Consider the following 15,246-nt stretch of genomic DNA (forward strand, 5'->3'; position numbering starts at 1 on the left):
ATGACTTGTATGGTAGAGGTAATGGACTCAAGTATTCAGATCAGTGAAGGCAGTGCTGAAATATTGATGGGCGATCATGGCTCATAATGCAAACTGCAAATCTGCCAATAATCCAAATCCAAGTGTTGGATGTTTCGAGCATTACTTTACAACCCCCAGAATAAAAAGTCTTCATTAGCCTTCATTTTCATAAAGAGACTAGTTTAGTATGTTAGTAGCATCTTTCATTGATCAAGTGCATGCGATGTCACTTTAGTGCTTTAGCTAAACACAAGTTATACTCATGTTGTTAAAAATCATCACAGGTGGTGTGACATGTTTTCCAGAAACAGTTGCACTTACAGTACTTTTATATATGTAAAGAATGTAAACTAAACCTTTACCGTGATGTAAATATGCTTGCGCTTTGGAATGCATGCTTTTTAAAAATTATTTGAATAATAAAAAAAACAACAAATGCAAGTAACAAATAGAAGACCATATTATTAAATATGATTAAATATGCATACATATGCTAAGTGTGTCTTAAGTACAGCATCTTAGACACTCATCCTTTCATCCACCCATTAGTCCGGCTTGAAGCTATCCCAGCGGCCAAAGGGCAAGAGGCCAGTCCATCACAGGCCTACGCGATTTAAGTGTTTATTTATTATTATATTGCTCTAATGATATATCAATAGCATACTAAGGGCATTATTAGTGTACCAAACTATACTAACTAAAAGCTGTAAATTAAATTAAACCCTATAAATAACCTATAAAAATTAACTCAGTGATCATTTTTGACTTGCTGATATTTGAAGTGGTGTCTTTATGTTTTAGTGCTTAAACTTTTGGATCAGGTTGTTACTGAGCATTAGTCAGTGTGTATAAAACACCAACAAAATGTGCAAATCAAACAGTAAAACGTAGCTCCTGCTCTGACCCGAGGAACAACATCAGCGTACGGCAAATAACGTAGGTGAAGGAGATTTGCAGTGAAGATTCTCAATAGTAATTTGCTCACCAGAAAAAATATGCCATTTATTGTTTGGCCTTTCGATGGGACTGAAGGCAATAAAATTACAAGGTCTATCTCAATCTCACTCACCCAGGACCACGCAAGGACACCTGGGACTGGCTCAAACAAGCTGACCTGCAGCTGCGGAGGACATAATTGCTTTCTTCAAGTGCAGGGCTTCAACCCCCACCACAAAGACTCAACGGATGTGAATACCCTTCTGGGTAAAGACAATGTCCTGTACCCATGTCCCCTCTAAACATTAGAAGCCTGTGCCTTAAGGTTTTATTTGCGCTATCTATCACATTACGCTCTAAGTTCTTCTAGCTTGCTAAGTAGGCTTGCTCATCTGTGGCTTGATTGAAATTATGGCATCATTCTATCTGTGTTTTCAATCTGCTGCTGTCATGTGCATCAGTTTGCACAGGTGTGAGCATTGGGGTTCACATGCACACATGTCACTGCTTTCTTTGTTTTTATTAGGGCTCATGTCCACAGAGTCTCAGCTAAGTGATGAACTTCAGCAGGGATGTTGCACGGCAAAACAGTTGTTATACATATGTGATAGAGGATGACGATCTGGGCCTGGCAAATCGAAATATATTTGAGGTGAGGGCAAAAAACTTACTGAAAAAAATATGCATGTCTGTAAAAAACTTACTTATTTCTGCCACAAGTATTCACAATATGAGAAGGTTTATGTAACTCGGATTAATCCCAGCCCAGTGTATCCTTAAGGAGGAGGTTAAGGAGGCCTAAACAATTCTAGTATTACATAATAATAATATTACATGAGTTTTCAACGAATTGGATTGTAAAGTCTGTTTTTATACAAAACTAACAAATGGCCGTTATATCATACTCCAGTGATTATATCAGAAGGCACACAAGAATAGTTTGAAATGCCTTCTAGCATAGTGTGTTCTTTGGTAAAACACACTTTGAACAAACTGGAAAGCAGAAAAATCAACACGTCTATTCTGTATTCTTTGTGTTATATTACTCTATATAATATCATCTAGTTGGCTGAGAAGGGTGACCTAGCTCTCCTGGAGAACCTAGTGAAGAAGAGCCCAGAGGTCCTCAGGGAAAAAGATGAATGTGGAGCCAGTCCCCTTCATCACGCTGCCGCAGGGGGACACATCACCCTCATTCAATTCATCTCCACTGTCACAGATGCACAGGGTAAGTGCACCTAAGTCATCGATCACAAGACGCAACGCAACATGTTTTGTGACTCGGCGTAATTCCATTTCTAAAGTTACTGCATGGAAGAGGGACATTATTTTTGCATATTATATCTGATACATACGCATACGAACCTTTCTGCATATGCTCTTGTATCGTCTCTTAGTCCTGAACAGCTGTGATGAGCAGGGCAATGTGCCCCTTCACTGGGCAGTGGAGAGGAACAAGGCAGAGAGCTGCAAGGCTCTTTTGGACCTGGGGGCTAACCCCAACATCCTCAACACTGCCCTCCTGTCCCCCTTGCACTTGGCTGTCAGCCATGGACACAGCAACCTGGTGGGGGTGAGAAGGCTGATACGGCACAGTTGATGTAATAATTTAAAGGACAGGAAGTGTGTTTTTCTCTTGAATTCCTGTAGTTAACAAGGTCAACGCAGAGCATTCTAGCACTTTATTATACAGCACTCAACTAAGGGTGTAAATCCCCTGTGATTAAATGTAATTTCTGTGTATGTTATTATATTTAGATGCAAATAGTTAAAGGTAGGTAAACTACAATAAACGGTAAAAAAAATAAATTTTTTGTTGTTTTTTTGCAGGAATTAAAGTAAATTTAAGTAGTGTGATAATTTTAATTACAGTATAAACAAATTTTTAAAAATTTAGCTGGTAATTTAGTCAAATAACAAACAATATTTTCCCACCTTACATCGTATGTACTGTACTTTTTGGGGCATTATGGAATGGCTAAACCTTGTCTTTTTGTGTCTTTATTTAATCTTTATTACGTTGATGTGCTTGATGGATTTTCTATTATTCAATTGCCCCCTTTTTTACTTATGCTGTACTTAAAATTAGTTACTGTTTTTATATCTCTTTCATGAAGGTGCTGTTGTCCTACAGCAGTACAGACTGCAATCTAAAGGGAGACCTTGGAAACACCCCACTGATGCTGGCTTGTTCCCTTAATAACTGTGAGGCTCTTAGCATGTTGGTATGTACGAGGCTCCACGTTGTACCGCGTACCTACACCTTACTGCAAATGATAACTGTGAACTCATCATGTAGCTTCCTCTTGCTGCAGCTTTGCTTCTGACAAAAGACCATGTCTCTTTGTTTTGCCTTCTCATCCATTCATATATCCATCAAAGTTAAAGCATGGAGCGAAGCTTTGCCAACAGAACAAGCTTGGCCATTTCGCCATGCACGCTGCTGCCTTCGCAGGTGCGAAGAAAGCCATGGAAGTCATTCTCAAGGCTGGTATGATGAAAGAAAAATGCTATCATCAAAAACTCAAAGTGCTGACAGCAATGAAAATGTTTTTTACAAGGCCAAGCAGCATATTAAGCTGGTAGATTACCCCCCCCCCCCTCCAGATAAGCACTTGGGGTATTTTCTGTAGGCTAGACATCACAAATGATAGTATGTTTATCCACAGTGGGAGGTCTGTTTGGTAACTTTGGTGCTTTTGGACAAAGTTTAGTAAGACCTTAAAATATTTAGGACATTTGTATGCTGTCTTTTTTTTTTTTTTTTTTTTTGCACAGCCCATGTTAAATATACACATTACTCATTACGTCTGCCTGCTAAAAACAAAACAAGAAAGCCACTAAAAGTCAAAGACGGAGATGGTCATAAGAAACTGCCATTATGGACATTTTCACTGCATTTCACGTTCAAGATATAAAAACAATTTATTGAATTCTGTCCTGACAGGAGAGGAGTTAGGCCACTCGGCTGTGTGCCACATGAACTATTTAGACAAGACCAAGAGCAGCCCCCTGCATCTGGCTGTACGTGGTGGGAATATCGAGACCATCCGCCTCTGCATTGCTACTGGAGCCAAAGTTGACCAGCAACAGGTACTTCTATTATAAAAGATAACAAGATGTAAATCACTACATGGCCTTTTCATAAACCGTCTCAAAAAGACTGGGCATACATTCATTTGATTTTCACCACTGTTTTTACCTACTACTCAGAATGCCATAGCCGGATTACACATTTTGGTTTTCACCCCTACTGTGCCAGATTTGCATTGCTTTTTAAGCAAACCTGGATTCCAACACTTGTAAAACACGTTGTCACCAGAGGGTCGCCTTCTTTGTACTGTTAGAACCCGTCAGTCTTATCACACCCATCTGGGAGTGATCGTTATGTCTTGCCCTGGGCTAGTGGCCAGAGCTACATCAGCAGTAGCGAGTACAGTAATAGCTTCGGTTGGCCAAATTGATACAAATTACATCCACTTACACTGTGAAGCTGAGTGGAGTGATCACTGGCCTCCTCCTGCCAGTCCTGGTTATCTCATTAAAGGCTTGTGTTACAGTCCCCAGTGTTCAGCCAAGAAGTCTGGGACTTACTTTGCTAATGTTACACAGAGGAAACTTGCAGGATTTCTTTGTGTGAATCACGCACGAGTATACTTATTCATATTCTGTTTGTGCCAGTTTACATCGCTGCAGGTTTATAAAAATCTCCACAGGGTTTCTGTATGCAGCAGACATAACTGTGTGTGATGAACTTGTAAATTTGCATCATATTCCGCATTCATCACTTGTAATGTATCCATGTTTGTCGGACTCTAGAACGACAGGTCTACACCGCTTCATTTGGCCTGCACCCAGGGTGCTCTTGAGGTCATCAAACTGATGCTGTCTTCTGTTGAGCGAGTTGAAGATATCATCAATCTCACTGATGGTGCATGTCAGACCCCTCTACACAGGTGGGTCTCTCCTTGTCGTTCATTTCCGATGCGGAAATTAGTGCACGGATCAACCCCCCCCCCCCCCCCAAAAAAAAACACCCCCCCCCAAAAAAAACCCAGTGTATTTAATCAAATAATTAATCATTAAGGAGAATATACTCAGTATAAACTAAATCAATACTGATCAAGTAAATTTCATTTGACCAGATTCTTTAAGTCTAATGTTTTACATTGTACTTATGTAACAAAATTACATAGAACATTTAAATCGATTCAGATTATTTAAAGTCAGCATTTGGGGCATAAATATTTTTTGAGTGTGTTGATAAAACTTAATAATGCAGCTGCATGTGGTTATGTAGGCTTTGTAGGCTGATAGTAGCCATCACAAACTGTCAAAGATGGGCGTAGGCATCATAACCACACTCAGTGGTTTATGGTCTTGTTTTGAAACCTGGAGCATATAAGCTTCTCTATCATGGTTTTGGTCATAAGTGAGGGGGAGAAACCAAAGGCGCTCGGCCAGAAGACTGTGACAGAAACTTCTTTGCAAATTGCTTTTCTGTAGAATTTAAAATTGGTGCCTTTTTGAAATGCAAATTTCATTGTTGACAAAATGCAAAGCATCCTGACCATGCTGACCCATGAGAGAACAGAGAGTTGCTGAGACTCCAAAATGGAAAATAAACAATATCTTATTAACTGTATCTCAGCATCCAATTTTAAATTAATCTCCATAGACAAGAGTGTATATATATTCTGTTCCTTGTGCTGAACAGTCAGTGAACGAGAGCACAAAAGGGCAAGTTTCCACTATTTCCTAATTCTAGTTCATAATTTTATTGGTGGACATTGTTTTAATTAAAATGATCTTTGTTGCGATACCAATGAAGCTGTGTAGATATGCAATATTGCAATTGCTACTCATTTGCTTGCTCATGCTATATAAAGACCACTTTATCTGCATCATATCAACAGTAAAACACATCTGCAAACAAGATAATTAGATATAAACTCCTTATGCTTGGCAAACAAAACGACGAGCCTGAGGAAAGCGATAATGATATAATTACATAATAAAGATTTGCTTCCCATCCACATAGATTTTATCTAAAAGCTATTTGTGTTGACACTGACAGTAGCAGAACAAAGGACAAAGGTCCTCCCTCTGTGTTTTCATTCTTATTTAGATGCCATTGCTGTGATGTGCAGTGAAATACAGGGAGTGCAGAATTATTAGGCAAATGAGTATTTTGTCCACTTCATCCTCTTCATGCATGTTGTCTTACTCCAAGCTGTATAGGCTCGAAAGCCTACTACCAATTAAGCATATTAGGTGATGTGCATCTCTGTAATGAGAAGGGGTGTGGTCTAATGACATCAACACCCTATATCAGGTGTGCATAATTATTAGGCAACGTCCTTTCCTTTGGCAAAATGGGTCAAAAGAAGGACTTGACGGGCTCAGAAAAGTCAAAAATAGTGAGATATCTTGCAGAGGGATGCAGCAATCTCAAAACTGCAAAGCTTCTGAAGCGTGATCATCGAACAATCAAGCGTTTCATTCAAAATAGTCAACAGGGTCGCAAGAAGCGTGTGGAAAAACCAAGGCGCAAAATAACTGCCCATGAACTGAGAAAAGTCAAGCGTGCAGCTGCCAAGATGCCACTTGCCACCAGTTTGGCCATATTTCAGAGCTGCAACATCACTGGAGTGCCCAAAAGCACAAGGTGAGCAATACTCAGAGACATGGCCAAGGTAAGAAAGGCTGAAAGACGACCACCACTGAACAAGACACACAAGCTGAAACGTCAAGACTGGGCCAAGAAATATCTCAAGACTGATTTTTCTAAGGTTTTATGGACTGATGAAATGAGAGTGAGTCTTGATGGGCCAGATGGATGGGCCCGTGGCTGGATTGGTAAAGGGCAGAGAGCTCCAGTCCGACTCAGACGCCAGCAAGGTGGAGGTGGAGTACTGGTTTGGGCTGGTATCATCAAAGATGGGCTTGTGGGGCCTTTTCGGGTTGAGGATGGAGTCAAGCTCAACTCCCAGTCCTACTGCCAGTTTCTGGAAGACACCTTCTTCAAGCAGTGGTACAGGAAGAAGTCTGCATCCTTCAAGAAAAACATGATTTTCATGCAGGACAATGCTCCATCACACGCGTCCAAGTACTCCACAGTGTGGCTGGCAAGAAAGGGTATAAAAGAAGAAAAACTAATGACATGGCCACCTTGCTCACCTGATCTGAACCCCATTGAGAACCTGTGGTCCATCATCAAATGTGAGATTTACAAGGAGGGAAAACAGTACACCTCTCTGAACAGTGTCTGGGAGGCTGTGGTTGCTGCTGCACGCAATGTTGATGGTGAACAGATCAAAACACTGACAGAATCCATGGATGGCAGGCTTTTGAGTGTCCTTGCAAAGAAAGGTGGCTATATTGGTCGCTGATTTGTTTTTATTTTGTTTTTGAATGTCAGAAATGTATATTTGTGAATGTGGAGATGTTATATTGGTTTCACTGGTAAAAATAAATAATTGAAATGGGTATATATTTGTTTTTTGTTAAGTTGCCTAATAATTATGCACAGTAATAGTCACCTGCACACACAGATATCCCCCTAAAATAGCTAAAACTGAAAACAAACTAAAAACTACTTCCAAAAACATTCAGCTTTGATATTAATGAGTTTTTTGGGTTCATTGAGAACATGGTTGTTGTTCAATAATAAAATTATTCCTCAAAAATACAACTTGCCTAATAATTCTGCACTCCCTGTAATACCACAAAAGGCCTTTTAAGCACAATAGAAATATGTCGTCCGGTATCTGGATGATCAAGTATACTTCAGTCCATCATTTAGTTGTGGGGAAAATCATCCACATAAGTCTCTTTCTTAATGGAGAACACAAACACTTAGTCATTAAAGTGTGTCAACAAAGGGAAGCCGTACAACCCTGAAGATAAAAGTGTGACAATAAAGGGAAATCTGGCTATTATGTTGCCGAATGAGAACTAAATCATCCTCACTGCTTATCTGACAGCATGAGTAAGACCTTGACTCACAAAGTAGTGCGCTGAACGGCTGGTTTACAACAACTGTGTTTACTTTTCCAGGGCGACAATATTTGATCACACGGAGCTGGCGGAGTACCTAATTTCTCTGGTAAATAAGATACACATGAATACACACAAACGCCACGCAGCTGTTACACACATGACATGTCCGGTTTTATTGTCAGATATTTTCTGATTGATTTTTTATCCTTCGGTGCATCAAACCGACACAAACATTATAAAAACAGCAGTCCCCCCCACATATGCTGAAATCTAAAAGGCAAATAAACTGTGAATCTCTGATGTGAATCTCTATTCACTGCAGGTTGGATTTCAATTAGTAAAATCTTCCACTCGACTATGTTTGTTCCCATTGCTACAATTAAACAATATTTGCTATTTTAAATACACTCCTGAGTAAATATTACAGGTGCTGCCCATTGCTTGTGGACCACCTGTCACCATCTGTTGCACTTTGATGGTTCTAATAGAATGGTGTTGCTAGGTAGGAAGCGTAGTCCAAGTTTATTTCAAGTCTACTCTTTTACATGCGGCAAGTAGTAGATGAACCTTAGTGTGTTTATCTCAAAAACTATAAAACGGTGGTCTGCACGGGGTGATTTCACCTTGCAGGTGCCAGCAGAACATCAAATCTTAACACAAAGATGTGTGGTTCATGAAATGTTTATTTCGTTTAGGTGCTATTTTAGTTCCCCATCTAAAAACGTTAGATGGGGAACGTGCACATGTGCATATATTTGTGGAAATCTCAGATAGAGGTGTGCAAAAGCAGGTTCTCGTGTTTACCCTAACTATAGAGCAGAGGAAATAATTATTTGATGCCCTGCTCAATTTGTAAGTTTGCTCACTTCCAAAGAAATGAACCATGTCTAATTTTTATGGTAGTTTCATTCTACTCTGGAATGATACTGCTAGTATCAGCCAGAAATCCAAAACACACATTACATAAAAGTTATGAACTGATTTGGATGTCAGCATTGATCGGCAAACAAAACATGACATAGTATGGAAAGACTGGCTGCCAGGTTTGCACACATCTCAGGAGGCATTTTGGCCCACTCGTCTTTATAGAAACTCTCCATGGCCTTATTCTTCTTAAGCCACTCCTTTGTTGTTTGGTCGTTTGTTTGATGGGTTGATGACCTATCATCAATCCATCTTTGGTGTTCTGGCTGAGGGACGGAGGTTCATGGCCCGGTCCATTTGTCCGTCAATGCAGTTAAATTGTCCTGTACCCTTAGCAGAAAAACCAAAGCATAATGCTTCCACCTCTGTGCTTGACTGTGATATCCTTTGGGTCGTGCTCAGCATTTCTCCTCCTCCAAACATGGCGTTTATAGTTGATGGCATAGAGCTCGAATTTGTTTTCATCTGACAACACCACTTTTAATCACTAGAAAACTTAAAACGAGGCCATTCATGTAGCTTCTCGAGCAGGGGGACCTTGCAGGTAGTGTGTTACCGATGATGTTTTTGGTGACTGTGGTCCCAGCTCCCTTTAGATCATTAACCAGTCCCTGATCCAGCACCTTTCTCGTGATCATCCTCACCCCACGAGGCAAGACCTTGCATGCAGTTACAGACCGGGGGTGACTGATGGTTATTTTATATTTCTCCCTTTTCTGAATAATTGCACCAGTTCTCACTGATGGTTTTGTGGCCCATTCAGCCTTGTGCAGGTCTACAATCTTGTCCCTGATGTCCTTTGGCAGCTGTTTGGTCTTGTCTATGTTGGTGGAGAAGCTGAAATGGAAGAAAGTAATTCTGTGGAGAGTTGTGCTCTATATACATAACATATTCAGGAGTATCCGTAATTGTTGGATTGCTGGATTGATTTATTGTTGTTTTTGTGCCAGATGGGTGGCACACAGCTAATCGTATTTCACTCAGTTAGATTCAAATCAATTTATATCTTTTATGTTACTTGTTTGTTCTTGAGTTTTGGTTGATAGTCTGCCTCTCTCCATTAAAATGAGACTACCATCATTTCTTTGTAATTTAGTGTATTTAAAATTCAGCATGGGATCAAATTGTTTCCCCACTGTTTACTTTTTCTGCTATCATTACAAAATATCACCTATTGGTCTGATTTGGTGAAGCTAAGTTAATGAAGTTTGTTTAAAAGGACTTTTAAATGTGTTCGCTGATCCTCTTAAAACTGAGAATACTGTGGAGGTGTATTCATTGCTAATGCACACATAATGCTTTTCATTTGTATGCTAAAATTAAAGAGGTAACTTTAAAGCTGTAATGCATTCTATCTTCAGGGTGCAGACATTAACAGCACCGACTGCAAGGGAAACTCTCCTTTGCTGCTGGCTGCGAGCTGTGGAGCATGGAAAACTGTGGCTCTGCTGCTGTCAAAAGGTGAGCTAAAGTAAATGACTTCTCCACCAGTAGTGCTCATATAATTTGCCTGATAATACAGGTTGTAAACACTTATGCAAATGTTAATGATTTTTTAGGAGCCAACGTTAATGTGAGAGACAAATGTGGCTGTAACTTTCTTCACCTGGCCATTCTGCAGCCAAAGGGCCTGAAAAACCTCCCGGAAGAAGTACTGCAGGTACTGCCAATCAGTCGGTAGCTCGTTAAATGCACTGAATGCTGCTTAAACAAAAATGTCATTAAGTGGCTGGAATCTAATTACTGCACTGTCCTTGATCAGCTTGCCTGGAGCCTTCAAAAGTTGGGTGCTTTCAAAGCCAGCTGATCGAAGTTCATTACACTCTCGCCAAAGCCATATAGTCCTTTAAACACTGTGAGTTTTTTCCTGAAGCTACATCACTGTTACAGCTTTCAAAATGATACACAAAGACAGACAGTGTGAGAATAGCAGATAACAATAATTTTGATATAATTTTTGTCTGTGTAGTTTCTGTTCGAGTATGGATAACTGTCAATTTTGTCATGTGCATAAAATATAGCATTTCAATTTTTTGCATTGCTTAGTATGCACATGTTGGCCACTTTGTTAGGTACAGTTTCTAGATTCAACAAGGTGCTGGAAACATTCGTCAGAGATTTGGGTCCATATTGACATGACAGCATTACACAGTTTCCGCAGATCTGCTCCCTTCCTCTCACAAATTCTCAACTCTACCATCAAAATACTGCAGAAGAAATTGATATTCATTAGATGTTTTTTCACTCTTCTCTTGTCCAATTTTTGTTGAGCCTGTGTAAATTATATCCTCAGTTTCCTGTGCTTAGCTGACAGGAGTGGGACCCGATGTGGTCCTCTGCTGCTGCTATTTTCTCTCTTCTCTGTAAAACCTAGAGATGCTTGTGCGGGGAAAATCCCAGTAGTTTATCTGTCTCTGAAACACTCAAACCAGCCCGCCTGGCACCAAAAAACAAATTCAAAATCACTTAAATCACATTTCTTCCCCATTTCTGATGCTTAGTTTGAACTTCAGCAGGTTACCTTGGTCATGTCTACATGACTGAATGTAATGAGTTGTTGCTATGTGGTTGGCTGATTAGATATGTCGAATAATAAGCAGTTGAACAGGTGTACCTAAGTGGTCGCCTGTGATTGTACAGTAAGAATGAAGTAGATGTGTTCATAATGCATTGGATTTTAGCTCAACAGTGTGAAGGCACTTTTAAGCTGTGAGGATAACGATGGCTGCACCCCACTCCACTACGCCTGCAGACTGGGAATCCACGACTCAGTGAAGAACATGCTGGGCCTCTCGGGGAAACTTGGCCTCGCATGCAAGTCCAAGGACAAGAAGTCTGCCCTGCACTTCGCTGCTCAGTAAGACTTAACATAGCATAGATTTTCACTCAGTTACACAAACTTTGGAAATGGATTTGTTCAAACAAATGCAAAGTTATGGCTGTTGAAATTAATCAGATGATATTGACCACTGTATGATGGATGATGTGTAGCATATAAATCATTTCTGTTTGTTAATTTCAAGTACAATTTTAGCTGTAATATCATCTAGTGCTGTGTGCCAGTGTAACTCCAGTGTTATTGTAAAACACTATATGTAGCTGTTACATCCACACAGAATTTCAAAGGTAGCTATCCATCCATCCGTCCATGCATGTATAAACAAGTATTTGCCTCTTTCCTGCTTTCTTAGTGTTTTGTATATTTGTCACGCTTACGTGTTTCAGGTCATCAAGCAAATTTTAATACTAGACAAAGATCATTTGAGTAAATACAAAATGCAGTTTTTAAATAATGATTTTTTTATTAAGGGAAAGAAAAAAGGTATCCAAACCTGTGCTGTGAAAAAGTAATTTTCCTCTAAACCTAATAACTGGATGTCTGTGAAGGTTCTCAGTCATCCAGGTCATCGTAGTCAAAGGAGCTTGCAAAGAAAAGCGTCTGGACTTCTTTAAGTTGCTTGAAGACATTTCACCTCTCATCCGAGAAGCTTCTTCAGCCACTTCACAAGCGCATGACACAACATAGAAGAGCCACCTCCACAGGACAAGACTCAGCTGTCCATCTGCATCTAAAGGACAAAGGTCACTCTTTCGAGGATGCCAATGTTGGGGGGGGAATACTCCCACTAGGTTTAAATCTGGGACTCCCCACCATTTGACCTTAGAACTGAAGAAGCTTCTCGGATGAGAGGTGAAACGTCTTCAAGCAACTTAAAGAAGTCCAGACGCTTTTCTTTGCGAGCTCCTTTGACTAATAACTGGATGTGCAAGAACTGCAAGAACTGTCTTTCACATCACTGTGGAGGAATTTTGGATCACTCTTTTTTACAGACCTTTTTTAATTCAGTCGCATTGGACACTACCAGCGCCTCGTTTAACTGTGGGTATGATGTTCTTTTTATGAAGTGCAGTGTTCATTTTACATATGGGACAAAAACTTTCCAAAAAGTTCAGCTTCTGTCTCGTCAGTCCTGGAATATTTCCCAAAAGTCTGGGGGATCACCAAGATGTTTTTTGGCAAATGTGAGACGAGTGTTTGTGTTATTTTTGGTTAGCAGTGGTTTTCACCTTTGAAACCTTTTGCCCAATCTTATTGTTGAATCATGAACTCTGACCCTAACTTAGGCAAGTGAGATCTTCAGTTCTTTAGTTGTTGTTTTGGATTCTTATCTGACCTCCTGGATGAGTAATCAGTGCACCCTTGGAGTAATTATATTAGGCTAGGCACTCCTGGGAAGATTACCCAGTGTTCCAGGTTTTCTCCATTTGATTGGCTTTGTATTCCTTTCCAAACTGAAGAAGTCAGTGACTTTGTTTCTTGTCTGTTCTTGAGTTTCCTTGGATCGTAGCACGATGTGTTGCTTTTTGAGATCACTTTGTCAGACAGGCTCTCCTTAAGTGATGTTTTGATTCAGTAGTTCTGGCAATAATCAGTCCTGTGTGTAGTTAGGACAATTACTCTTTCCACACAGGGCCAGTTTGGTTTGGATAACTTTAACCCCCCCCCCCCCCCCCCCAATAATTGAAATTATCATTTAAAAAGTGCATTTTGTATTTATTCAGGTTATCATTCTCTAATATTTACATTTGTCTTATGATCTGGAACTAAAAATAAGCAAAAAACTAAGAAATTTGGAAGGATGGAAATTCTTTTTGGCACTGTACTGTATGTCCATTTGATTTGTAGTCAATCAAATGGACAGACGAATAATAAAACATCATTCCTTACTGTTCAGCTGTATAAAACCTCAATACATTCATGCCCCTAAAAGCTTTTAGAAGATTAATTCAAGTAACATACCTTAAACATTATGTAGTGACCCAAAGGAGCTGTCACAGGAACAGCATTTAATTAGTGAGGCACATGTGAACAAAATGTTACTCACAGTGTTTAATGGGTGGATTTTCAACATTATTATTATAGATTTTTCTATCATGAACACCCATTTCATTAGAACTAGAGGGCAGATGAAGGCCATGCTATGATATCATACCTTAACTCTTACAGAAGCCTCATTCTCTACTGTACAGACAATACTGCTGACCTGCTTAAAAGGTTCAGAGACAACAAAACATAATCTCCCAACTAAATATGTCACTTCTACTTTGTTCTTCTTACCGCTCCTAGCATTTTAAGCCTTTATTGCTACCCAGCCTACAGCCTACAGATTCAAATCTGCAACAGTTGCCATGGGTGTCTTACAATAAAATTGTCTAGAGGTATGGAGCTCTACCATTTCTTGACAATACAGTGATTTTACTTTTTTTTTAAGGTATGGCCGCATCAATACATGTCACCGATTATTAGAGTCCATTACTGACTCTCGTCTGCTAAATGAAGGCGATGAGCGTGGCCTGACTCCACTCCATCTGGCCTCAAAAGAGGGACACACAAAAGTGGTGCAACTGTTGCTGCGCAAAGGAGCTCTCTTCCACAGGTAAAGCCAAACACACGTTGTATGCACAGAAACATGTACATGTGCAAGCATAAAAAGTACACTGCTCAAAAATATTAAAGGAACATGATGGTTTGAGTGATCGTTTTTTACAGTATACTAACCTGTAGAGAAATGTCCTGTTGACAGTGATTACAAGGGCTGGACTTGTCTGCACCACGCTGCTTCTGAAGGATACACACAAACGATGGATATCCTACTGGCAGCCAATTTCAAGCTGCTGGATAAAACAGATGAGGATGGGGTATTGCTTCCTGTTACTCCAAAAAATTTCACTGTGATCTGTAATATTTATTCTTGAACTAATTAATTTGTCCTGACGATTTTTATACTGGGGTTATTTTTCCAGTTTAAAGGTTAAAACACAAATAATTGCCATTCGCTCCGAATAAGTCATCCGCCCCACACTGTAATGAATCTGAGAAGGTGTGTTCTGTTGTACTGACAGAACTCGGCACTCCACATCGCAGCGAGAGGTGGACACGTGGCTGCGGTCCGGCTGTTGCTGGCCAGGGGGGCAGAGATCATCTTAAACAAGAACCACACTTCATTCCTCCACGAGGCTTTGCAAAATGGGAGAAAAGACGTGGTCAATGCTGTAATTGACTGTGAAAGGTATTTTGTCAATACAAAAACAAATAGAGCATATTAAAGAACAAAAAGCTTAAATAATTTTTTCATTTATCCGTGCAATATTTAGCTCTTTCTTGGATCTGTAAAAACTATGAATCTCCCAAATGTCAGCTACTGATTAGTGGGTTTGTGACAATGATTTTTTTCAGATAGCCCAATCTAATTAGTGAAAGAGGTAGGATAGATTTCTCAAGCTATAAGGGAGCATTTAATCCTCAAGTGACAAACTCACAATCATCAATCACTATTAGGAGTCATGCCATGCCACACAATA

General features: G+C 39.9%; 1 protein-coding gene across 5 annotated transcripts in view; it reads left to right on the top strand.

The window, feature by feature from the left end:
- Positions 1-15,246, top strand: part of trpa1b (transient receptor potential cation channel, subfamily A, member 1b) — a 43,730-nt gene that overhangs the window by 22,748 nt on the left and 5,736 nt on the right. For 4 of the 5 annotated variants that reach the window (XM_084939205.1, XM_084939207.1, XM_084939206.1 and 1 more), the window contains 15 exons: positions 1,095-1,224; positions 1,484-1,609; positions 2,023-2,185; positions 2,355-2,530; positions 3,075-3,182; positions 3,340-3,448; positions 3,905-4,050; positions 4,777-4,913; positions 8,017-8,065; positions 10,245-10,344; positions 10,443-10,543; positions 11,565-11,740; positions 14,157-14,321; positions 14,469-14,583; positions 14,788-14,954. In XM_084939205.1, coding sequence (XP_084795331.1) covers positions 1,514-1,609; positions 2,023-2,185; positions 2,355-2,530; positions 3,075-3,182; positions 3,340-3,448; positions 3,905-4,050; positions 4,777-4,913; positions 8,017-8,065; positions 10,245-10,344; positions 10,443-10,543; positions 11,565-11,740; positions 14,157-14,321; positions 14,469-14,583; positions 14,788-14,954 — 1,808 coding nt within the window. In that variant the 5' untranslated portion in view covers positions 1,095-1,224; positions 1,484-1,513. The remainder of the gene's footprint in view (positions 1-1,094; positions 1,225-1,483; positions 1,610-2,022; positions 2,186-2,354; positions 2,531-3,074; positions 3,183-3,339; positions 3,449-3,904; positions 4,051-4,776; positions 4,914-8,016; positions 8,066-10,244; positions 10,345-10,442; positions 10,544-11,564; positions 11,741-14,156; positions 14,322-14,468; positions 14,584-14,787; positions 14,955-15,246) is intronic. The other variant, XM_084939209.1, reaches the window with a different exon arrangement.

The sequence above is a fragment of the Perissodus microlepis genome, chromosome 9, assembly GCF_051167445.1.
Source record: "Perissodus microlepis isolate ML-2025 ecotype Zambia chromosome 9, ASM5116744v1, whole genome shotgun sequence".
Lineage (NCBI taxonomy): Eukaryota > Metazoa > Chordata > Actinopteri > Cichliformes > Cichlidae > Perissodus > Perissodus microlepis.